The 25,415-nt window shown below is 43.1% G+C and overlaps 2 protein-coding genes across 7 annotated transcripts in view; one reads left to right on the top strand and one right to left on the bottom strand.

The window, feature by feature from the left end:
- Positions 1-11,632, top strand: part of LOC116859039 (cytochrome b-c1 complex subunit 2, mitochondrial) — a gene marked incomplete at its 5' end in the record, with an annotated part of 17,112 nt that extends 5,480 nt beyond the window's left edge. Inside the window, 6 exons of the mRNA XM_032844029.1 lie at positions 154-249; positions 563-762; positions 3,833-3,913; positions 6,280-6,356; positions 9,971-10,124; positions 11,457-11,632. Coding sequence (XP_032699920.1) covers positions 154-249; positions 563-762; positions 3,833-3,913; positions 6,280-6,356; positions 9,971-10,124; positions 11,457-11,540 — 692 coding nt within the window. The remainder of the gene's footprint in view (positions 1-153; positions 250-562; positions 763-3,832; positions 3,914-6,279; positions 6,357-9,970; positions 10,125-11,456) is intronic.
- Positions 8,512-25,415, bottom strand: PDZD9 (PDZ domain containing 9). Of its 6 annotated transcripts, XR_004381063.1 has the most exons (6): positions 25,252-25,415; positions 23,154-23,333; positions 18,163-18,352; positions 12,649-13,048; positions 12,224-12,603; positions 8,512-8,761 (listed from the first exon to the last, which is right to left on the bottom strand). XR_004381063.1 is itself a non-coding variant. In XM_032843961.1 (4 exons), the coding sequence occupies exons 1-4, from the start codon at positions 25,280-25,282 to the stop codon at positions 12,562-12,564; spliced, it is 888 nt and encodes a 295-aa protein (XP_032699852.1). In that variant the 5' UTR covers positions 25,283-25,415; the 3' UTR covers positions 11,944-12,561. The 6 variants fall into 6 exon arrangements, 1 of the variants encoding a protein (XP_032699852.1); XR_004381059.1 differs by having other exon boundaries at positions 12,224-13,048; XR_004381062.1 differs by having other exon boundaries at positions 8,512-8,756; positions 12,224-13,048.

Raw genomic sequence — 25,415 nt, 5'->3', positions numbered from 1 at the left:
GGAGAGTAACATGGCAATGGGGGACTCTTGTTTTCTTTACTGGTTCTGTAATTACTTGAATTGTATAATCCCTTATTATTTTTAAAACAGATGTTTTACAATTTGTATTTTAAAAATTATGGTTCTAGCTCTTTTTTGTTTCTATTGAAATAGGTGTGAGTCACCCTGTTCTAAAGCAAGTTGCAGAACAGTTTCTCAACATGAGGGGTGGGCTTGGTTTACCTGGTACGAAGGCCAAGTACCGTGGAGGTAAGCATTTTGTTGTTAGGGCCGGTTTATCAGAAGGACGTGTCCCATCAGAATCGTGTATCAGAGTAGGATAGGCCTGATCACTTACCACCAAACAGACTCTGTGTAAGGAAGGGATTAGATTGCTCGGGTGTTGTATATTAAACATTTTTGTGTGTGTGTTGTGGGGAGAGCAAGACAGTATGCTGGGAGCACCAGGCCACAGAAAACCTTAATCTTACTGGGTTAATACTGTGTCGTAGAGAATACGGAAGAATAAAGCCGATGGTGACCAAACCTCTTTCTTCCTCACTCTCTCCTTACTTGGCACCAGGTGAAATCCGAGAGCAGAATGGAGACAGTCTTGTTCACGCTGCTCTTGTAGCTGAAAGTGCTGCCACAGGAAGTGCGGAAGCAAATGCATTTAGTGTTCTCCAGTATGTTCTTGGTGCCGGACCACATGTCAAGAGGGGCAGCAATCCCACCAGCTCTCTGTACCAGGCTGTTGCCAAGGGAGTTCACCAGCCATTTGATGTGAGTCTGAATAGTCAGCATCTGTCCTTTTGTTTGTAAAGGCTCCATATGTATCATGTAGTCCTCTTGATCTGCTTTTAAAATTTAAGGTGAACACAAAGAAAATCTTCATAAAATTGAAGAGGTAGCCCGGCTTGAGTTTAGTTCCTTAGGGTCTAAGAAAAAACTTACTGTCTTTTCAGTTATTCTAGTATAGAAAGAGGGGAATGCTTAAAAAATCAGAAATTCATCCTTCAGTGCCCTTTAGGATAAAGTTTCAGATATTAAACATTTTCCTAGATTCTAGTTAGTCTTTTTTTCTGGATTTTCTTTTTTCCTTTTGTGTTCTTGTGGCTATTTCATGAATTTCATCCCTCCTCATGTTTTCCAACCGAATGTACAGCATGTACGCTGAGAAACTGTTTACACACCCATCCCTCCGGTTTGAGATTAAGTAAAGAAAAAAATGAGGGGCGCCAGGGTGGCTCAGTCAGTTCAGTGTCTGCCTTTGGCTCAGGCCAGGATAACCAGAGTCCTGAGATCCAGCCCTGCATCAGGCTCCCTGCTCACTGGGACCCTGCTCTGCCTGCCGCTCCCCCTGCTTGTACAAGTGTGCACTCGCTTGCTCGCTCTCAGATAAAATCTTTAAAAAGAAAAAGGAAAATGATGGAACAAAAAGCTGTTACTCTAGAAAACACTTTTTATGACAGTGAGTAAAGTGCTAAAGCTTTCAAAATAATGATACTTAAAAGAATAAAAAGTGTCGGAGCAGACTGCTTTAATGAGTGTCCATTGTTTGCCCAATGTAATACCCCACATGACCTTCAATGGTAAACCTTTAAAAGGCAACAAATATACTACATCATAGGATTAAATATTGTTCATGATTTTATAACAGTACATGGCACAAGTAGGTAGTCTTTGGCCATTTGACCGTGAAGAGTAGAAATAAAAGTCAACCCCTCTTTCATTCCTCTGTTTAATACTGTCAATCCAAAATGAACAATACTTACAGAATTTCTAAAAGTAGGAAAGAGTTTTGTTAGAGCCCAAGTCAGGACAGCTGCCCAGGAAACATGCCCTTTGTTTGTTGTTGTTTTTTAAGGATTTTATTTATTTATTTGATAGAGATTACAAGTAGGCAGAGAGGCAGGCAGAGAGAGGTGGAATCAGGCTCCCTTCTGAGCAGAGAGCCCAATGCGGGGCTGGATCCCAGGGCCCTGGGATCATGACCTGAGCCGAAGGCAGAGGCTTTAACCCACTGAGCCACCCAGGCGCTCCTGGGAACATGCTCTTCACAGGGAAGAAAGGCTCTGGAGGATGAACAGTTTTTACAGGATTATTTACTTTTTACATTTTGTAAAAGCTCAAAAGATTTATAGATTAGCATATAGGCAGGAATCAAAAGTTTTATTGTAAAGGAATACAGGGAGTAGGGGCACTGATCATTATTTTAAGGATAACCTGATTTTCCTGTAGGCTACTCGTTCACAAAACAGATGTATGGTGCATTTGTGTGTTTCAGGCCAGAAATCAGGCTTTTGGTTTGAGCAAAGTTCATTATATATGGTCATGTTGATTTAGAAATCTAAAATGGGGGGCGCCTGGGTGTGTCAGTCGGTTAAAGCCTCTCCCTTCGGCTCGGGTCATGATCCCAGAGTCCTGGAATCAGGCCCTGCGTCGGGCTCTCTGCTTGGCACGGAAGCTTGCTTCCTCCTCTCTCTGCCTGCTTCTCTACCTACTTGTGATCTCTGACTGTCAAATAAATAAATAAAACCTTTAAAAAAAAATAGAAATCTAAAATGGTTCTCCTGTATCTAAGGCTTTTAGAGGGGGTTTCTCTCTTAAATGATGGTTTTCAAACTTTTTTTTTTTTTTAAGCAGGGGAACCTTTTTCATCCCATACAGTTTCCCAGCTGCAATGCTGAACACAAAAATGTTTACTTTTAAAGAAATTTTTTAATGTTTACTTGACACTGAATGCCTTGGGATTTTCTCTGTAGAATCTTGGAGTTCCCTGGAGCATAGTTTGAAAACCGTTATCTTAAATTAGTCCTACATTAAATTTAGCTGCTGCTTTTTAAATCCCCTCTATGTTTCCTCTTTCCTGTTCATGCTACTGTTTTCTTCATGCTTCTCTTTACCACTGAATGTTAATGATGCTTTTGGGTGGCTGCAGTTCAGTTCTGATCAGTGATGTAATTTAATGGAAATTCCTACTTTAGCATTTGGTCAGAAATTTGAGGTATGAATAGGATCGTCTCAAAATTGTAATTAAACTTCAAATCATTAAAGAGCATTTCTTCTTATGCTTTCTATGGGCTAAGCCAGTGGTTCTCCAACTTTAACGTGCATAGGAATCACCTGGGATTATTTTTGAAATGTGGCTTTCCAGATTATATCTATGGGGATCTGATTGAGTAAATCTGTTACAGGAACTTGAAAGTCTGTATTTTTAAAAACAGCCTAGGTGATCTTTATGTAAAGCGTCCACATAAACACTGGGAAACACGACACTGAGCATTCGTGTTCACGTTAGGGAGCCTAACACTCTGCTCAGACTGCAGACAGCAATACCCAGTCCTCAGGCTGAACTTGCGGCTACCTTGGATGTCTGATAACGTCTACTGAGCATTTTCCCCCAACCTTTTGACTTTAGTCTGTAGGAGAAGTGTAAGTGAATTGGCAAAAAAAAGAGGTCCCCAGCACTAGCAGAGGGAACACAGCAGGCTTGTCTGATACCAAAGCTCACAGTTTGTACCACTCAGCCATCCTGCAGCTGTGATAATACTGTTCACAAATAAATGTTTATGTTAACCTTTAATCATCAAAGAACGTTAGAAAATACCTAGCAAAAAAGTAAAGCAAGCAGTCTGTTTTAGAAAGATTTAAGTGAAAAATGTTAAAACCATTATGGTTTTGAAAGAAGTAACCCGAATCCGAAACACTGCAGTCCTTGCCAGACTGGTTACATGAAATCGTAATTCATCTCTCACTTGTACCGGGAAGGTCCCAGGTTTTTGTCTATTTGGGAAATCTGGCCTGTTTTCTCTGGTAAAATGACATACAGTAAAATTTCGTTATATTTCAGGTTTCCGCTTTTAACGCCAGTTACTCGGATTCTGGACTCTTTGGGATTTACACCATCTCACAGGCTGCCGCAGCTGGAGATGTAAGTTGCAAACTCACCAACTCTCACAAGTGTTTTTCCTCCATTAACATGTTTTTAGTAAAAAAAAAAATAGTGTTTGAAAGCCATGACTGATCAGAGCTCTGTATAGTGTAATATCATTACCATGTGTCTGCCTAGAACCAACTTAAAAATGTTTATTCATGGGGCGCCTGAGTGGCTCAGTGGGTTAAAGCCTCTGCCTTCAGCTCGGGTCATAGTCCCAGGGTCCTTGGAACAAGCCCTGCATCGGGCTGTCTGCTCAGTGGGGAACCTGCTTCCCTGCCTGTTTCCACCCCGCCGCCTGCCTCTCTGCCTACTTGTGATCTCTATCAAATAAATAAATAAAATCTTTAAAAAAATTTAAAATTAAAAAAAAAGTTTATTCATGCTTCCAGGAAAGAGGAAAGAAGTGTCTCCTAGGTATTTTGGTTCTGTTTGGGCAGGTGGCATTGAATTGTCTCTCTGGGACATGTCAGTTGAGAACTCAGGTGACACCAAGGCCAACTTATATGTCCTCAATGTAGAGATTGTGTTGAAGTCAGGGTTGTGTGTGAAAGACTGTAGGAGAAAACTGAAGCTTGAATTCCTGGGGAGTCCCACCAAGTGACTAGGGGAAATGGCCCAGAAAGGAAGAAGAGAAACTGGTATTTCTAAAAGGCCAGGAAAGAGAGAATGGTTAACACCATTTTGATCCATTCTGGATTAACATTCAGTTAATTACGGGAGAGCCCTGGTGGTTATAGCAAACCAGGACATCACTGGTAATATTATTTCAGTTTTCACCAGAGTGTTAGAAGTGAGCTAAAATTTATAGTGTTAAGGAATGAATGAGAAGAAATGTGAGGTTGGCATTGGCAGGTGGAACTCATATTTGCAGGGGAGGTAGGTAGTAGTTTTAGGAGAATTTACACTGAGAGACTGAGCTGGGAGAGAATTCATACTGAAGGGAAAGATTGGAGCAGATACAGAACACAGGAAATGATAAACGGATCGGGTCTGAAAAATCGTGAGCGGGTGGGGTGCAGAGTACAAATGGACATGTTAGCCTTGCACACAAAGTCTGCTGGGGGCAAGATGGGGAAGTACATCGCAGTGAGGGAGGAGGCTGTCATGTCTTGAGAGTAAGAAAAGGTAGGAGAGTTAAAATAACGAGATTTGGGAGAAATGAATGGCTAGATACATATAGAATGGGCATCAACAGGGTATCTCCTGGAGGTGAGAAACCCCAAATTCCTACCGTAGTCACGTACGACACTTACTACACATATCGTCACGTATTGGTCCTTTCATAGTTTTTCTTCAGTAGTATTTCTGATGGAAGAGTGGAGGGGGCAGGTCGTGGAGTTGATCCAGGGTTGGAAGCCCGCAAAGTGGGCAGGTCAGAAGTATGGGCAGATGGCAAGGGAGTGGGGCACACTGACGAGAGTGACTAAAGGAGTGATTTGTGGATCTCGGCCAGAGAACTGAAGCCAGGGGACTTGATTAAAAGGAGACAATTCAAAGAACCAAAGATCTTGATAAAGTGGAACAAGGATTGTGTGATTAAAGACTTAGGCCAGGGGTTGTGGAATGAAGGATTTCACAGAGAGGGCAAATTCAGGTTACATCCAAGTCGGGTGTGGCTGTGCAGGGAAAGAAGGTCCCAGAATGTAGGTGAATAGGGATAGGTCAGTGACCCAGGATGGTACCAAGGTTGGGATGGAGAAAATCATGGACTGATTTTATGAACTTATACATCCAACAAATATTTGTCAAACGCCCACCCACATCACTGGAACTTGATTCCTTCTTGACTCTGACATCCCAGGCAGGGATAAGCTTTATAAATCAGCTGTGTGTGAATTACTGCTTTCTTCTTCATGAGTAGTAAGGGATAGCAGTATTAATTCCATGATGCTTTGAGAGTCTGGGGCGATTTTAGAGGTATTTATTCTTTACAGGGCATTAGAAATGGCTTTTCCTAAACCATCCTGGCATTCTCTGTGCTGCCACTATTTTTCTAAAAAGCTTGGCTCCAGACAACCCTCTGGGGTTCTCTCCCTCTTCGGGAGCTTTGTACTATCACTCAATAATAAAGTTTGCTATCGCTCAATAAACCTTGCTTTGCTGCCCACCATAAATAAATGAATGAATGAATGACATAGCTTGCTACTTGGGCCATTTCCAAGGTACAAACAGCTGCTTTATTGGAACACTGGAAGAATAAGGAACACATAGTGGCAAGAATCCCAAATTGGACACTGTTCTCTTTCTCTGGAACCAACCTTATTACGTCTTACGTTTTTACCTCTGTAGAGGAGCATTTGATTACTTCAGGAGTTTCTGGCACTGATCAGAAATGACCAGCTTTCTCTTGTCTACCCTAGGTTATCAAGGCTGCCTATAACCAAGTAAAAACGATTGCTCAAGGAAACCTTTCCAATGCAGATGTCCAAGCTGCTAAGTAAGTTGCAGTATTAACTGTGTTTTGTGTTTCAGCTATTTGCAAGTTTTTTGTTGTTGTTGTTGTGACATATACCCAAAAGGATTGAAAGGTACAGAAAAGTATTTAAAAGAAAAGGGAAGGGGCACCTGGGTGGCTCAGTGGGTTAAGGCTCTGCCTTTGGCTTAGGTCATGATCCCAGGGTTCTGGGATCGAGCCCAGCATTGGGCTTTCTGCTCAGTGGGGAGTCTGCTTCCTCCTCTCTCTGCCTGCCTCTCTGCCTACTTGTGATCTCTGTCAACTAAATAAAATATTTAAAAACAAAAAAACCCACACAAATAAATAAATAAAAGGGAAACCCCCACATCCTGCCACTTAGAGATAGTTAATATTTTGCTTATTTTTTGACATTTTATACATTTTTAACATAATTATTAACTATTATTATATATACTTACATCTTTTTTTTTTAAATTAAGATTTATTTATTTATTTATTTATTTGAGAGAGAGAGAGATCACAAATAGGCAGAGAGGCAGGCAGAGAGAGCTGGACTCGGGGGTCAATCCCAGGACCCTGAGATCACGACTCGAGCCGAAAGCAGAGCTTAAACCACTGAGCCATCCAGGCGCCCCCTTATATCCTCTTTAATAGCATGTTTATTGTAGAAATTTGAATATAAGAAACACATAAAGAAGTCAAAAATGACCTGTTACTCCGTACCAATGATTCCTCTTTTTAACATTATAGTGATGTTTCCATTTATTCAGATTACTAAAAATCCGTTATAAACAGTATTAACTGGTGTATCCAAATACACTTGTTGGACATTTCCTATAGTTGGAAATATAAACTATAAAAGGTATCTTTGGTCTTAAAATATTTTTGTATTTCATAGTATCTTCTTGGTATAGATTCCCAGCTGAGTCAAGAGTTATAATAAATATTAAAGTCTGTTCAAATATATGTGAGTGTTTATATGTTTATTTTTATATTTCAAAGTCCTAGTGTAGAAAGGTTGTACCAGTTTATAATCACACCACCAATATATGAGAGTGCCTATTCTGCCATAACCATTGGCAATTTCTTTTTTTTAACCTCTTTACTGATAGGATAGACCAAAAAAAAATACCACTTGTTTCCCCCACCACTCCCCCCACCATCCGTGGTTTTGCTTTCCACGGTTACCTGGGGTCAGCCATGGTCTGAAAGCAGATCATCCTCCCTCTGACTTAAGTGTCAGAAGGTCATTAGTAGCCAAACACTATGTCACAACACAACTACATCACTCACCTCACTTCATCTTATCACGTAGGCATTTGATCATCTCACATCATCACAAGAAAGGTGAGTATGGGACAATAAGTTATTTTTAAATTAGAGAGGTAGACCATATGCACATTAACTTTTATTACAGCATGTTGTTGCAATTGTTCTATTTTTTTTTAAAGGTTTTATTTATTTATTTGACAGAGAGAGACAGTGAGAGGGAACACAAGCAGGGGGAGTGGGAGAGGGAGAAGCAGGCTTCCTGCTGAGCAGGGAGCCCAGTGCAGGACAATTGTTCTATTTTATTACTAGTTGTTAATCTCTTACTGTGTCTAACTTATAAATTAATTATAGGTATGTATGTTAGGAAAAACACAGTATATATAGGGTTCGGTACTAACCGTGGCTTCAGGCATCCACTGGGGTTCTTGGAAGGTATCCCCTGCAGATCACTGTATCTGATTAAAAGATTGAAATACCTGTCTGATTCTTGGTGGTTTTTAAATGCCCACTGTTTTCACTGGGAGTGCCAGCAACATCTCTCATTCAGTAGTTTGCCGAGTCTCTCTAACAAAAAAGACATAATTTGGACCAAGCTGGAAATCAGCTTGCATTTTCATACAGCACTTTAAAACACTTATATTTGACTCCATCCATTTAGGACAGTTCAAAATGTGAATCATGAAACTCACACTGTCTTCATGGTCATTTAGTGTTGCCCACAAAGGAAGTATGACAGGCAAATTACGACCCAGGAAGGAACAACTTCCCGGTCATTTCAAATTGTTCCATTAACATTATTACTTCTGTTATACTGAACACACTAAAAATTGCATCTCTTCAACAGTACAGTACAGTTTATTAAGTAATGGGTACATGGAACAAAGGATTGGTTAATAGGATGCAGTTCTGCATGATTGCACCACAAACAAAACATGATGAGAATAAATTGAAACACTGGATTTACTTAAGAAAAATCTGTTTCATATCTAATTTATTTAAGAAAATATATTTCCTTCAGTGTAGCACAGTTTTTATAAGGTACGGCAACGTATAGAAAATAGAATTTCAGTTATTAATATTGAGAAATGTTTGTTTTCTGCCATTTTGATGGAGTTGATACTTTTTCTTGTAAGGTTCTTATTAGTCTTCCTGTACTGAAAGAAACAAAGTAAGGTATCATTTGTGAAGGGACAAACTAATAATCTCTTGGTAAAGTTTACTGTAGGTAAAAAAAAATTTACATTTTTATTTAAATTCCAGTTATTTAACATGAAGTGTAATATTAGTTTCAGGAGTATAATACAATGATACAACACTTCTATACATCACCCAGTGCTCATCATAGCAAGTGCCCTCCTTAATCCCTATCACTTTCTCAGCCATCCCTCCCACCCACCTCCTCTCTGGTAGCCATCAGTTTGTTGCCTAGAGTGAAGAGGTAAAATCTTTGGGGAACCAGGGTGATTCAGTTGGTCAAGCGTCCAACTCTTTGTTTCAGCTCAGGTCATGATCTCAGGGTCCATGCTGGATATAGGACCTGCTTGAGATTCTCTCTTTCCTTCTCCTTCTGCCCCACCCTCCCTCTCTTGGGGGTGGGGGGAAGAGGTAAAATCTTTTTTAAATTAAGCAGACACTGTGGTAAAATTGCTGCATTAAATTATGATTATGTGTAAATGCAAGTCTTGCTACAGAGTACCAAACAAGGATAGTTTATTTTAGAGTTAAATTACTCGAGAGCCTTATTGAACACCCATTTTCTTTCTGAGAGAATTATAAATTGATTTTTATTTCAGATTCATGCTTTGTGCCGTATTTAAGCTGCAAAGACTGTAAGACCTCTACTGTCCTTCTCAGTCACGCCCCACCCTCACTGAGACAAATCTCAGTATAGAAATGGGCCTGGGGGATGCAGGTAGATAAGAGAATCAGCACACAGTATTCTGCTAAGTAGACAGTGTTTAAGACCCCACATAGGTGTTCTGCTTTAATAGAAATACCTAAAACCATCACTAGAAAAGTACTGGAGGCAAGAGTAATAACTCCTAATCATTACTTCACTAATCAAAAGTTCACATTAAGGTAGTCTTAAGTTCTAGTCTAAAATTGGAAGGAGGTCTGTTGGGATTCCAGTATAAGCTCATATTGACAGTTTTCGAAATAAATAATCACATAACTAATGAACTGAAGGCAGAATGGAGGCCTTTAGCCCTGTAAGGTTTCAGGGCTGTTAATTTGTGTATTTACCAAAACATGTTTGAGTTTGAAAACATACTTTATTTGGTTTGAGTTTGAGAACATACTTTCAGATTGCCTTGCTCTTATAAAACTGCTTCTGCCTTAGTTACATACCTTTTACTGGACAGGAACAAGCTGAAAGCTGGCTACCTAATGTCAGTGGAGTCTTCTGAGGGGTTCCTGGATGAAGTCGGGTCCCAGGCGCTGGGTGCGGGATCGTACACGCCGCCAGCCACAGTCCTTCAGCAGATAGACTCCGTAGCTGACGCTGATGTCGTAAACGTGAGCAAATAAAAACTTCTGATTCTACATCAAATAATTTGAACTTAGCGATCCAATCTCAGAAGGCATGCATAAGCTCCCCTGGGCTGTGTATGTCCCTGTCCTGAAGTTTGGTGCCTCCCTGGCTGGTGTGGTGGTGGGAGGGGCTCATCCCCATCACATCTGCAGATGGCTTCCTTGTCAGCTCAGTGTGTGTAGTTTCCTCATTCAGCTGAAGTACCAATAGATTAAACCATTTCAAATTCCAAAAGGTCAAGAAGAGTTGAATAGTGGCAATTTCATGTGATTTTCATGTGATTCTCCTTCCAAGAAATAAACTCTGTCGTGCCAGTCCTGCACGTCCCAGCATCTTGGGATTTCCATTCATCTTCTCAGCCGAAGACATTCCTCCTGCTATTGGTGTATTTTTTTTTTTAACATATATTATTGTGAGGTTCAGTTGTTTTGAGGGCAAGGACTACGTCTTATACCTTTTTGTATTCTCTATTGTACCTAACAAATATATGAACTACAGAATAAATCCAAAATCAGTGGGTTTTCCCCAATTCTTTCTATATTAAGAATATTAACTCCTCTTGCATTGCAGAGGTCTCAGCCATCTTCTCACCAACAGCTCTACCTTATGTAGGGACAGTGGGGATAGAAAAAAGAAAGAGGTTATTTTAAGGTAGTAGTCCTGGCCCGATTTCACTTGGCCCCTAAGTTTGTCATTTTCACACTCTTCCAAATGGCTCTCCTCCTCTTGTATATGATCGTCATGTGAGTCCCAGCCTCTGCTGCCTCTAGCACTGTGTCTCCATGAAAAAGCTGGCTTTACAGAACATGGGGGCTGCTACTCGTGGTACACCGAAACGACCGGCCTCTGGTCTTGAAATAGTGGCATAAGGAACACAGTGGGAGAAAGTTTGACTTTTATGTTAACAGTATATTTTTACTGGCTCAGACTATTTGCTATTATAATACAGAAGCAGCAGAGTACTCCCCGGCCTGAGGCCGCCTCTGCCCTATTTTGCAATGTCAGTGAGGTTCTCCCTACCCCCCCCACTTAACAGCTACCCTCAGATCTGGAGTATCACACTTGCTCAGTCACACATAGGAGGGAACATTCATCAGAACACCCAAGCTTATTTTCTTATAGTGTCCCAAACTGAAATAATGCATCAGCCCTCTCCTATAGTTAACTTCACAAGAGGTTAATACAGAGCTGCTGGCTCAGGATGCCTGGTCCTACACGCTCTTGAAATAATGGGGTAAATAAGTTTGTCTGCTGGATAATGCATTCTCTTATCTCTGTTAATTTTTTTCTTTTTTTTTTTTTTTGTTTGTTTAAAGGCTGCAAAGAAGTTTGTTTCGGGCCGGAAGTCAATGGCGGCAAGTGGAAATCTGGGCCATACACCTTTTGTTGATGAGTTGTAATACTGAAACACAACTTGCAGGGAAGAGCTGAACATGTTCTCAACCCAGAGCAGCAAACACATGAAAGTCAAAGATCTCTAATATAACATTTTTTTTTCAATGAGGTGAAATGTCTTAACATATAAATACAGGTAATTATCCCCGGCTGACTTAAAGTCAATAAAACATTCTGTTTAAATGTTTTTCTTGCATCTTTGCTATTGGTAATCAAGTATTTATTATATGTTGAGATCTTTGTTTTAGATGCTGTGAAGGAGAACAGGAACATAATAATAGAGTCCAGAAGCATCAGAAACTATTAAAATTAAGATAATTATTGATGGCTTTTAGAGATAAAACCAGTTGAAAAATCTGTCCTCTTGGGTCAGAATAATTAGTTGGGTTTTACCCCCTGTCTTTTTTGGAATAGAGTTATTTCCTAAAAATATAAATTCCCTAGTCATATCCTATGTTCCCCCTGCCTCATTTTATGTCAGATTTATCTTCACTTGTGTCACAGAGTTTTGTCTTTTTTCTCATCTTCTCCCTCTCGCTCATCTGTTTCTGTTTCTTAGGGCTGAAAAGGGGGAAAAAATTGTTATGTGAACAACAAGCCAGAAAAATACATCTCTTATTTTAAGTAGGGCATCTGAAGTTTGCAAAACAAGAGAAACTAAATATCTAAATAAAAATGTGATACTTACCTTAAAAAGTGAAATTCTCTCTATGTTCATGCATTCTGACCCTGGGTTCCTCTGCTGCATTTTGTAAAAGATGAGACGTTCTTCTCAGAAGGGAGTGTGTGAATGATGTGAATGACATTGCTATTTTGAGAATAAGGTGGTGAGGCCTGTCGGGCCCCAGGGCAGTGTTTGGCTATCACATGGAAGAAGGTCTCTGAAGGCATTACAATGCACTTGTGAAAGAATTGAAAAGTCTGCACATATTACTGTAAGTATAGCAAACCTGTACAGAGCAATGCACAAAAGTTGGGTGTGTTCAAGATAGATGCTTATGTGATCACCAACTTGCAGACTGCCTCCTAAGCAACTTTCGATACAGGTGGAACCTTGCTCTTTTCAGCCTGAGTGGCAGCTCTCGCTACAGGTGGAACCTTGCTCTTTTCAGCCTGGGTGGCAGCTTTCGCTACAGGTGGAACCTTGCTCTTTTCAGCCTGGGCGTAGTCTTCCATCCAAAATGCATCTGAGGTGGAGGAGGCCGTGGAGGAGGAGGAGCTCTCCTTGTCATGCTTCACCATTGTCCAGTATGGAGAAGGGGCTCTCACTTCTTTCTTGTGATCTCTGTGAATCATCACGTCACACTGAATGTCTTTCCCTACGCTAATGGTATGGTTCTTCTTCTTATATCCATGCCACTCTCTGGAGATAGACATCGGTCTTGTTGCAGACTGAGGCCCAGTGGACCCTGGGTCTTTATAATACTTAAGTTTTTTATCTGAAACTACATCTTCGTTGTCATCACTGCTTGCCAAAAGGTCATCTTTTGACTCCTCAGTTTTCTTTGTTGGGCTGAAATGAAAAAAAGAAGAAATGGACTGTTAATTGTCTGAACATTCATTGTCCCCTAACAAGATGTCTTAAAAGCCGCTTTGGTTCATAAAAGAAAGAATACGATTTAGCTTTAGCACTTTGTGTTGTTGACGGTTTTCTCTTTAAAAGTACCTTTAGGGGGACGCCTGGGTGGCTCAGTTGGTTAAGCCGCTGCCTTCGGCTCAGGTCATGATCCTGGGGTCTTGGGATCGAGTCCCGCATCGGACTCCTTGCTCGGCAGGGAGCCTGCTTCCTCCTTTCTCTCTGCCTGCCTCTCTGCCTGCTTGTGTGTACTCTCTCTCTGACAAATAAATAAAATCTTTAAAAAAAAAAAAAAAGTACCTTTACGTTTGTTTCCATTCCTAAGTGTAAATCGAATTCTGCCTTGGATCATTTCACATTGCTTTGTACTAACTTAAGCCAGAGTACTGACCAGAATATTAGCTGGCCTTAAAGCGTAGGTTAATTTGCCTCCAGAATGATAGTCAACCTAGCCATCTCCACAGAGCTCTGTTCTAATGGGTCACATGGGGTCAGCAATAACCACAATAACAGGGTATTACCAATTTCCAGCATATTCAGAAATTAGTGGGCCTCCAAGATCTTCAACACACTAGTGATCGGGAAATCTTTGAGTCTTCTTTTTTTCTCCTGAGCATCATCATTTGCCTCTCTTTTGGGTTTAAAAGCGTGGACTTACACAGTGCCCTCTATGTCCAGATGTGTCTTGTTCGGCATTCTACTTATCTCTTGCTGGCCAAATGTTTTTTGGTTTCTTTTTTAATTTAATAGAGCACAAGCAGGGGAAGCGGCAGGCAGAGGGAGAAGCAAGCTCCCCCAGAGCAGGGAGCCTGATGGGAGGCTCAATATCGGGACCCTGAGATCGTGATCTGAGCTGAAGGTGGTCGTTTAACCAGCTGAGCCACCCACGAGCCCCTCTGGCCAGATGCTTTTCAAAGATGTTTTTCTAACTTTCTTGAGAGCTTGTTTGGAGGGTCCAGCAGAGGAGCACAGCTCCTCATACCTCTTCGAAGGACAGACGTCCTCTTCAACCGAGCACGCAGCTTCCAGAGGGATGCACGTGAGCGATGAGGGAGGAGGGGGAACACCTGCTTGGCCAACCCAATCACCCTCACATCCCCAACTCCTGGCTTTCTTGACTGTTGAAACTTGGGCAGCGCTGGCCTGCTAGCAACTGCAGGCCTCTTCAGCTTTTCTAAAACCTGCGGTCCCTGTGCCCACTTACTACTCCCCCGAACAGATGCCATTCCCTGCTCCCCCCCCCATCCTGGTCTTTGTGATTATGGGCCTCTGGCACATCTGCCCTGCTCCAGGAAATAGGAATTCCTTTCTTCCCCAACGCCCCTCCCTGCCGCCAACCTTTCAGACTTGCTCGCGTCATCACTACTGTTCCTGCAGTCCTGACTGTTCTGTGTGCTTCCAAGAATTTGAACAGGTTTTCCTAAAGTTTCTCTCTTCTAGTAATAATTAGTAATTGAGTCTTTCTCCCTGAGAACCACTGAAAATCATTAAAATGTGGATTTTCCTTCATCCTCGATTTAGTGGGTGCAAAGAGATTCAAAAGATCTTAGGATCAGAACACTTGGCCTTCAGACATGCCCAGGACTTCCTGAGCAGCTTGTGAATGGGGGGGCGGGGGGAATCCATGTTGCTTTTTTTTTTCCCAGATGGCAAAGAATATCCTTTGTAACTCAGTATTAGGTAACTATAAAGAATAAGTAGTAGAGCCAGGTTCTTCCTAACTGAAGTATGATTATAAAACCATAAGCCAGCAGAGGTCAGAGTTAGTTGGAAACCATTTTTAGACTACTAGGTCTGCCCAAAGTATTATGTGGAATATTCTCCAATGTGCATGAAGTGCCATTTGCTCCTGAAAAAGATTTTATGAGCTCTGTGTAAGAAGCCTTTTCTTTCCTTTTGTGCTCCTTCCCTGTCCCCTTCCATGTAATTACCAAAGTGCCTTAGATGTAAGCACTTTGTTAAGGAAGGGATTCAGAAAGTGTCTGCTCTTGTTTCTGAATCCATGGGTTTTAGCCTCATACTGGAGTTGTGCTCTTCTGTTTCTCTCTTCTTTGCTTTTGAATGGTCAGTCTGCCATTCTTAGATGTTAATATTCTGTATCTCAAACTCTGAACATTTAAAATGCTTAGAAACATAATCATTCTATAAACAAATGATTAAGAACCCAGGCTTGAGAGCTGCACTCCCCAGTACGGGGTCCCCAGCTGTGTGTGGCTGCTGAATTTAGACTGATTAAATCTGAATAAAATTTAAAATTCCCCAGTTGCAGTTCCTCACATTCCACGTGCTTAATCGTGGCTACTACGTGGGACAGCACAAATTGAGAACATTTACACCATGACAGTAAGTTCTTCTAGAATATTGCTGCTCTGGAGACTGGCCTAGTGACAGTTAGACCCTGTGACCTCTGGCAAGTTTACATACACCTCTCTTGGCTTCCGTTTTCTTGCCTGTAATCAGGATAATAAAAAGCCTTGGCCTGAGGATTAAGAGGTATAATGCTCGTCAAACAATGTCAACTGCATAGTAAGCAGTGTTATCATGAATGATTTTTAACTACATCATGATTGGTTTGCTTTTGGGGGGTAAAACCTGTCCCCAGTCTGTGCCTGATCTAAGGGGACAGACAACTCTACCCAGCTAGAGTCCCGCTGTCAGCATGTGGGAATGCAAGCCCATCTTCTGATTATTTCAGGAGAAACCACAGGTGCAGATACTTTCCACGAAATCTTAGATGTGTAAGTTCAAATATTTTTCATTTAAACATTTTTGAAATGTACAGAAAAATGCAAAAAAGATCAGTTTAATGGAAAAAAATTATAAACACTTGGGTAGCCACACCCCCCCCCCGGGGGGGTCAAGAAAGAGTACTGGCGCCTGGAAAAGCCCCCTTGTATCTTCCTTTCTCTTTAGGTCACCGCTATTCTGGCTTTTCAAAATGTTGTGTGGGAGACCAACAAAGCACATCTGTTGACCGTATCAGTCCCTTGGACCACAAGTGGGACTATATGAAATATTGTCAATGCAATGTGGGCCATCCTTTAGTTCTTAGTAAAGTCCCCAGCTAGATTTCCTTGAGTCCATCCCAATAACCAAAGATACACACAGCTGTAGCAACTCTAGCTCAGAAATTCTGTCAAATTAATAAGGACCACTCTTGCATCAGAGCACTGAATTGTTGAAGGAAAAGGATCTCATGTTATACATGTTATGCTCTGCAGACCTTCCTCACGCGTCTGACCTGCCGAAGGGTCCTTTGCACTCCTGGGTTACAGAGATTAAGTGATTTGTCTGGACCTTGAAAGCTGGGTTTTAATTTTCATTCCCTCTAAATAAAGGAAACCATGGGAAAGTCCTATGGTAGATTTAGCATAATGGCAGAGATTTGCATTCTCCCAGAGCAACAGTCAACAATGGATGATACAGATTACGTCCTTGAAATTAGGAGAAATGCTGTGAAGGAGATACACAGGTTGCCCTGAAAGCATAAGATGGGTGGACCAGACAGTGTTTTAAAGCTTCCTAATTTAGCGAGGCCTCTTGGAAAAAGTTTGCACTGTAAGCCTTCAAGGATGAGTAATGACGGGGTCCTAAGCATGTTGCAGACAAAAGAGCAAGTGCAAAGGCCCCGAGGCAAAGAGAAGGCAAAAAAGCTGAGAGCCAAAGTGGACTAGAGAGGGCAGAGGAGAGCAGTATGAGGTGAGGCTCTGGTGGGAAACAGACACTAGCCACATGGGGTAGCATAGACCAGTCCAAGGATTTGGGCATTTGTCCCGAGAACAGAAGGTCTTAAAAGATTTTAAGCAGGAACATGTCAAAATCAGACCTGCATCGTAAAAGGACTGTTCTGTGTAGAGAATGAATAGGGGACAGTAGTGGATGGTAGAGACCGAATGGTGACTCTTACTGGGGTGGTAGTGGTGGCCGGAGAGAAATGGACAAATGTGAGAGATAGCTGGAAGGTAAAATGACAAGCCCTCATGATTATTGTGGGTGGAAAGAAGGGAATGGAGAAATCTAGCACAACCCCTAAATTTCTGACTTGTTCAGCTAGGCAAATGTTCGCCTAGTAAGATAGAGCCACTGGATATCAGTGGTGAGCTGGCTTTTGATTTTTTGGCACAAGGAGTGTGAGGGGTTCATGATACACCCAAATGGAGCTACCAAGTGGGAGAGGAAGGATTTAAATGTACAAGTTTGAAGGTGATACGATTTGAAAAATCACTCATATTCGGAGAGGGACAGAAACCACAGGCATCAGTGAGAGATGGCCCAGGAGATTGAGACAAGGAAGCCAAAGATTCAGCCCCAGGGAAGGGCAGGGCAGAAGCCTGGGGAAGATGGTATTTCAACAGGAGTGGGGGTGGGGTTGTACAGTGGCGAATGCTGCTCGGAAGCCAAGTGTAATGTAGACTTGAGAAGAGTCCACTGGAGTCAGCAGCATGAGGGCTGTGGGTGGCCCTGCCAAGAGGTCTCTTGGCCAGGTGGAGAAAGCAAGGCCTTCACTAAGGTGCAGTGGGGCAGAGCGCCCAAGAAATCTTCTCCAGGGGAAATGGCCCACCACGGCTACAGCATCTCTCTACCTGATTGGAGTCAAAGGGACAGGACCGTGGCTGGGGGGCAGGGAGAGGACTGCGGCCTCAAGGTGGGGTTTGTGAAGAGGGCAGAGGCCTAAAATAAGGCTTCCATGTTGTTGAAAAGGATCCAGAGAGAAGCTGAACGTGCAGGAGACAAATGAAGCGATGGGATTCATAGCATGTGTTTAAGGCCAACTCTGGACAAGGGGACAAGTGGCAGAGCTCCCATCGGACGGTTCTCTTTAGAACCCCAGGTTCAGGGCTCTCACCTTCATCAGTCTGCCTCACATTAGGTCCTGTAGATTGTACTTTTCCAGAAGGATTCAGAACCCACTAAATGATTGTGGTGGTTTCACCAATCCCTCCCACCCTGGTCCAGCAGATCCTTCTCCCAAGAAACCAAGACCCAGTGCTGCAAACGGCCCCGGGGGTGCTAGCATAACAAAAGATTTCCTAAAAAAACGATCTACTCACCGCGTTACTGGGAATTTGGTCTCAGGGATTAAATCATAGATTTCTTGCCACTCTTGTGGTATGTCAATAAAATCTCGGTAAATCTTGATCTGTAGTACTGTTCCTATGGTGATGTGTTGCAAAAGTTTTAAAAATTCTCGAAGAGTATATCCTAACACATTGGCATGGCCAACACTAATCAGAACATCACCTGAAGAGGGAAAAAATTATCAGTAAAATCAAGATAATGGGTCAGTGGGTTCATAGCACTTCTGGCTCTACTGTGAGGTGTTTTATTTTAAGGGTTCATATTGTTGGTTCATTCTGAACCCAAACCAGGCTTCAGCCTTTATTTAATAAAAGTGGTCATCTCAGTGACATGAGTGTCCTTTGCATAATGGAGAATGCATGCAAGATGTTTCTTAATAGTGGTGTAATGGTAGGTATTATTTCACGTTTTTACTGCATTTCTTTAGTCCTTGGTGTGTCAGGAGCTAAAAACCATCTATAATCTGAGCCATCACTTAAGATTCTAAAAATGTGTGTGTTTCAAGTAAAATAAATAGCTATTACTATTAAAAAACTACTTACACTAAGTGAATAAATGACCTACTTTCTCTTGTACCTGCCTGGCAATTTCCATGCCCTCCATTGGTATTATCATCAAGACTTTGATTTTAATTTCCTGCCTTGCACAGTATTAGTTGAACAAATAATTCTGCATGAAAAACACTGGGCATGTAGCACGATTTCATTAAGCTTACAATGTCTGTACAGGGAGTATGTTGCTTAAAGGGATTTGACAGCTAGGTTGTTTACTTTAGGGCATTGCTGGACACGGAGGGAAGCGTGACGGTCAACCATGGAGCTTTTGATCCCCCACCGTGTGGGAGGAAAACCACATCTTGATCACAAGCTCCTGGACCCCCAAAGTGGGTGTTAAAAAGAGTAATTACTCATTTAGGCATGGACGTGTAAAGGAGATCCAGCCATGGGGCAAGCCCACCTGGGTCACTGAACCCGGAGCAGGAGATGCAGAAGCGTGACAAGAGCACCCTGCTGCGGGGGGTAGTTACAGATGGCCCTGTGTTCTCTCGTTTTCGAGGCCTGGTTCTCCAGCCTTTCCGGCAATTCTGTCAGACTCACTGTTCTAAGTTCAGTGCCTTAATAGAATGGTTTTCTATTGGTTGCAGTGAAGAATCCTGACTACCACAAGGACACCCAGCAAGAGAGGAAGGAATACAAAGAAATTACTTCTGAGGGGCTCACAGTGAGTATAATCTTAGCAAATCTTCCTAGAACAGCCTGCCGAATGGTTAATGGAGACTTCATAGCTAACACTAGATGAAGGGACTCCAGTTAAGTCCCAAAGGGGAGGCTCATCTCGTTGTGCATGGGAAGCTAGGGGCCCTCAATTACCCCCTTTGCAAGACAGCCAGAAGCCTAACCTCCGTTAAGAGGATGAAGCAACTTCTCTGAGACTACACCCCACTGTGCGATAGTTGAGAATTCTGCTGATCTCAAAGGAAGCCTCTGGGGAATGCCAAAGACAAACTTTCATAGTGCTAGGTCCTAGTTTCCTATCAGAAACTGAAGTTTGAAAGTTGTAAAGAAAATGAAGACTTAGAAGGGTGGAGAAAACCTACTTCGGTCTTAGAAAGTAGCTGAGGGTAAAACCAGCCAAGGATCTGCAGCTAACTGCTAAATGAAACAGGTTTTCCCCAGCTGCCTGCAGTGTATGCAGTATGGAACAGCTGTTCATCCTATGGAGGTTAATTACAACAGCACACCCACCTGCAAAAAAAAAAAACACACACACACACACACACACACACAAAAACCACCAAAACCAAACACCCCTCACTGGACAAGCTTATATGCCTAATGTTAAAAGAAGCATTTATAGCTGAAAGCTACGGCTTGGCATTCTGCTCAATTATGTTGTTAAAGCGTGTTTTTTAATCAAGAGGACAGAAAACAAACAGCGTAATTCCATGACGATCCTGGCTGTGAACCAAGCATGTCGTCGTATGAATGTGATTACTCTGCCAACAGATATTAACGTTGCCCTTCATTAAGACATACCAATGTGGTATTTATGAATATCAAACTCATTACAGTTTTTTTTTCTGTTTTAATGGGCTGTAGGAGCCACATTATTATATAAACTTTGTCTCGATTACCTACGTTAAATCAACTTTGCAGCAGCCAACTCACTACTGAAAAATAGATTTGCCTATTTTTCTCCATCTCTCCCGATGAGGCTGTGAGTTCCATAAGCTCCAGGTGGTTACAGACCACATCTGTTTGGCTCACCTTTATAACCCCATGCCTAGCAGGATACCTGCACACAGTAGGCATTCAGGAAATGTTTACTGAATGAATGTGGCTGGGATATGACTTGTATTTTGCCTTCAAAGTTACACTAATTTCTTAAGACTCTAGATATCAGACTATACTTAAAACCATCCCAGCTGGGGCGCCTGGGTGGCTCAGTGGGTTAAGCCTCTGCCTTCCGCTCAGGTCATGATCTCAGGGTCCTGGGATCGAGCCCCGCATCGGGCTCTCTGCTCAGCAGGGAGCCTGCTTCCTCCTCTCTCTCTGCCTGCCTCTCTGTCTACTTGTGATCTCTGTCTGTCAAATAAATAAATAAAATCTTAAAAAAAAAAAAAAAACCATCCTGACCAAAAGGAATATAAAGTTTAGCCAGAATAAACTAACACTAAACTAAGCTAGGAAATCAAAAGAAACCCTATTTTAAAGCGCCAGAAGAGAAAAATTTGATGCACATGGATAAGAAACAATGGAGCTGGGAGATAATGTGGTCAAAGAAATAGCAGGCTTGGGGGACTGTCACCTCTGAAATTCTCAATCATTGTCAAAAGCATTGAATTCCAGTCTCTGAAACCAAGACACTGAAGGGAAATGACCATCATGTAGAGATTTGGGACTCTGGACTCTCTCTGATACTGAAATCCTATTTCCAGGATTTCATGGGGCCCATGGGCTGGAACCCCAGCCCGGTGCATCCACTTAGCTCTGTGCATTGACCCACTTCCTTCATCTCACCAACCCTCTCGTCTTGTTACCCACCTTTCAGGAGTGGTGCAAAGATTAAATGAGAACATGGATGCGGAAACTCCTTGCACGATGGCTGTGACAAATATGTCTTATTCATTTATCAAGCACAGACATACCAAATGTGCCAGCACTGTAGGTTAAGTCCTGGATTTAAAAGATGAATTCCAGGTGCATTTGGCTGGCTCAGTCAGAAGAGCATGTGACTCTTGATGTTGGAGTCATGAGTTCAAGCCCCACATTGGGTGTAGAAATTACCAAATAGAAAAAACTTAAGAAAAAGGAGACCTTTATTGGGGCACCTGGGTGGCTCAGTGGGTTAAGCCTCTGTCTTCGGCTCAGGTCATGATCTAGGGGTCCTGAGATCGAGCCCCGCATGGGACTCTCTGCTCAGCAGGGAGCCTGCTTCCTCCTCTCTCTCTGCCTGCTTCTCTGCCTACTTGGGATCTCTGTCAAATAAATAAATAAAAACCTTTAATTAAAAAAAAAAAAGATGAATTCCAGACTGCCTCTGACCTCAAGGAGCCCACTGACCATAGGTCCTGCTTCCCACGCATAAAAACACACTCCTGTCGCACTCCAGCGAGTATGTACTCTGGTTATCGACCAGTGTCTGTCACCTGACCCCAGAGAAGCTAAGGAGAACACGCAGAAAAGTTCACACGACCTGTCCTGGACTTCCTCTGGTCTGGAAAGTCCAGATCTCTCTTTCTGGTACTCTGTGCCCCAGCATCAAGTAGTGACATTTGGAGAAGATGTTTTGGATTTTAGGGTGAGGTAAATGTTCACAACGGCATCATTTATCTTTTCTTTAACCCACTGCTTCTAACCGGAGCTGCACTTAGACTCAATCACCTGAGGAGCTTTGAAACCATGAACTAACCATCCCCAGCCCCAGATCAATTGAATCAGAGCCTCTGGGGAAACAGGGCGTAGCCATCTCAGGTTTATAAGCTCCCCAGGTGATTCTAATAGGTAAGAGTTACAAATCAGTGGCTTAGTCCACTGAACCACCATCCTTTTTTATTAAAAACAACAACAACAAAACCCAAGTCTGGAAACTAAGAACAGCCTAAGAGAAATGACTGCCAGTATTCCCACCGAACTGTCGTTTTTAAAGCACTTTCATAAACCTTCTCTCTCCAAATCCTAGCTGCCTCTGACAAAGGTGGTATTATCCCAAATCAGAGCATGAGGTGACCTACACCTGGAAGGTTAGATGACTTTGCCCAAGGTCACAGAACTACAAAGTAGCAGAGCAGCTAAAACCAGGTGGCTCTTCCCTCTCACCACCCTTGCAGCACATCGTGTCTCCTTGGCTCCCAAGCACAGCCCTAGAACCGGAGCAGGCACTGGAAAACACGTCTCTAACTGGAAGAAAAAATCATTCACCCCAAGACAAGAGAAGCAGGGTGGTGTTTCTTGGGCTCAGAAGTGCAACAGAGAGGGTTCAAGCCACTGATCCCTGGTGGACAAGTTACTAAATACCTGATTTCTTATCTGTAAGGTGGTTTAATGCACAATCGACCTCAGGGATTGTCAGGAGGGTGAAGTGAGATCATGCATCTGAACGCTAACGATGATTCACACTGCCCACGCAAGAAGGAAGGTTTATCCACCAAGAGCCATAAACTCTGGAGTGACACCGTACCGGTGTGTGTGTGGGTGAACCCAAGCAAGGAACTCAAGCTCACCGAGCCTCCGTTTCATCCCCTGTGAAAGGGGGATAACAACGGCTCCTACCTACAGACTTAAGGTGAGAATTTGGTGAATAAAAACCTAACACAGTGAGGGTTGATAAAGTGATAGCCAGGGGCTGGCATGCAGAAATCTGCTCTCAAGCAGTATTATCATTATTACGGTTACACTAACACCTACTAACTGAGTCTCCCTGGAGGCAGACAGGAGGGAGGCAGGGGGAAGACCACAGTCACCTGGCTTGAGTTTTCCATCCCTGGCCGCAGCCCCCTTCCTGATGAGGTGGGTGATCTGGAGGTAGGGCCCGTTCTGGATGACGATCAGGCCCAAGCCTAGGTTCCCCACAGTGAGTTTGGTCTGCTGAGTTTTGCTCAAGTTGTGCACAGAGGACTTGACGTTGAAGCCAGTTTGTTTTTCTAATGAAAAGAGGGAGACTTTTTTTCAGTCCGTCACCTAGACAGCAACATGACAGTATCACTGGGGTGCTAGAGCCAGTTTTAGGACTGGGGACCTGGAGCAGTTTCGGAACCTCTCTGTTCCTCAGTTTCCCCGTCAGTAAAGTGAGGACGATAAATGTCTAGCTTAGAGGCTTGTTATGACTATAAATGAGACAGTTGAAGGGCTTTGCACAGTGCCCGGCCCCTGCTGAGTGCTTCATTAACGTCAGTTATCATCTCTCCACTTGATAAATTTTTCTGAGGCAGACTGTGCGCTAGGAAACAACAATTTCTTGCCCTTATGGATCTTCCAGCTTAACGGAGGAGACAGATATCCATCAGTCACATCAATGTATGTCGAATAACAAATGGTAACACACACTATGAAGGAAAAGTATAGAGAGCTCTGAGGGGGACCGACAGGAGGCCAAGGTATCCTGTGGAGAAGGCAGTTCAGGCTTCATGCAAGAGGTAACGTTTGAATGGAGGTCAGAAGGACCCACAGGAAATATTTAGACCAAGGAGAGTGGAAGGAAGTCTTGGAGACAGGAAAGAACCAAGAGCGAGAGCGAGAGATGCATGGGGCAGGTGGGAGGAACAAAGGCAGAGACCACCGGGGCTGTTTCACAGGCTTACATCATCGCTGCAAGGGCTGAGGAGGGATTTAAGCAGGACACAGTAAGATTGGCTTTTTTTTTTTTTTTTTAAGACAAAACCAAACCATGGATTATGGGGTCCAGAGTGGAAGTGGGAAATCAAAAAGTGTTATTGTCATCACCCAAGCATGCCATGGCAATGATAGTGGAAATAGCAGGAAAAGATCATTTGGCAGGAAAATCTGGGACAATGGGTGGTGGTGGAGGGGTGTCGAAATATGTTTTCTACGGAACTAACTCTCAAAAGAGAAGTTTCAGGCTGTGGAGTGATTTAAAACAAGTTGGTCTCTCAAGAGGAAGCTTCTCAGAAGATTTATTTTCAGTCCACAGGAAGCTTTTTGGGGACATTCCTTTTCAGCATACTTTTCCTCAAGGACAAGTGACAAACCGCTCCTTGCCGAGCCTTTGGCAAATCCATAGGACTGTGGTGTTTTGAGGGCCCAGAAGTGGTCTCTACTGCTGAGGGAGGGGCTCTCCCAGGCCCTCCACCCCCAGGTGTGGGCCTGCAGCCAGGTTCCTGGCCCTTCCCTCCTGAGCAAGCATTGGAGCTTATCTCCAACCTCACCTTCCCCCAAAACCACAGATGCTCTCTAGAAAAGAAATAAAGGAACCTAGTGTAAAGAAGGTTCCTTCCACATTGGGAGATTGTTCAGGATTATAGGAGAGATTTGCAGGAGGTCGTACCCCTCCTTCAGTCTCCAGTTCTTGAACAGACAGAGAAGCGGCATCTTAGCAGGCTCTGAGCACCAACCTCAGCTTGCAAGTTAAATGAGCTTCGGATAAGATAACCTAAGAAGCACAGTCTCTAAAGCCAGCAGGGTTAAGGGAAAGTAGGCAGCCTCAAAATACTCCATACCTGATAATTCCACCTTCTCCGTAGAAAGGGCAAAACTGCAGGAGACAGATGACTACAGGAGAGAGATAGGGAGCGCCAGGCACGGAAGTACAGGTTGGTGGCAAAGAGGCAGCGCAAAACCGGGGTGGGGGTGGGGGTGGGGGCAGGGGAGGGCTGGAGTTGAACTCCTCATCTTGATGGTGTGGGTCATCGTTTGTCAAAACTCGAAGCTATACACTAACAATGAAGGACTCTTACTGTATGTAAAGCATAGTTTAGTAAACAAACAATGGGGAGAAGCTACCTCCCAGGCTAAGAGTCTGACGTTCGGTCCCATTTCACAGGTGAGTAAAAGTGATGAAGGCTTTGTCCCCCAGGCGTCGCCCTCTCCCCACTCCCCAGTTACCTTTTTTGTTTTTTAGGACGGCCTTCTTCATGGCCCCAGGAGGGCAGGCCCCTCAGAGGGCCTCCCAGAGCCGAAGCTGGAGTGGGTCCAACTCCCAACTGTTTCGAACTCGCGAGGAGCCGGCGCACTGCGGCCCGACCGCGGGCGGCGGGGCGGACCGCCCA

This window comes from Lontra canadensis, unplaced genomic scaffold (assembly GCF_010015895.1).
Source record: "Lontra canadensis isolate GAN:19392208 unplaced genomic scaffold, GSC_riverotter_1.0 scaffold146, whole genome shotgun sequence".
NCBI classification, from domain to species: domain Eukaryota; kingdom Metazoa; phylum Chordata; class Mammalia; order Carnivora; family Mustelidae; genus Lontra; species Lontra canadensis.
This window is presented reverse-complemented; position numbering and strand designations above follow the sequence as displayed.

Bases quoted from the DNA above. Each gene is read 5' to 3' on its own strand.
- PDZD9 (XM_032843961.1), bottom strand. From the start codon at position 25,282: ATGAAGAAGGCCGTCCTAAAAAACAAAAAAG. The intron at 23,334-25,251 runs GTAACTGGGGAG...TCTTTTCATTAG, and splicing joins CGTCCTAAAAAACAAAAAAG to AAAAACAAACTGGCTTCAAC. The intron at 18,353-23,153 runs GTGACTGTGGTC...TTCCCTCTTCAG, and splicing joins GGATGGAAAACTCAAGCCAG to GTGATGTTCTGATTAGTGTT.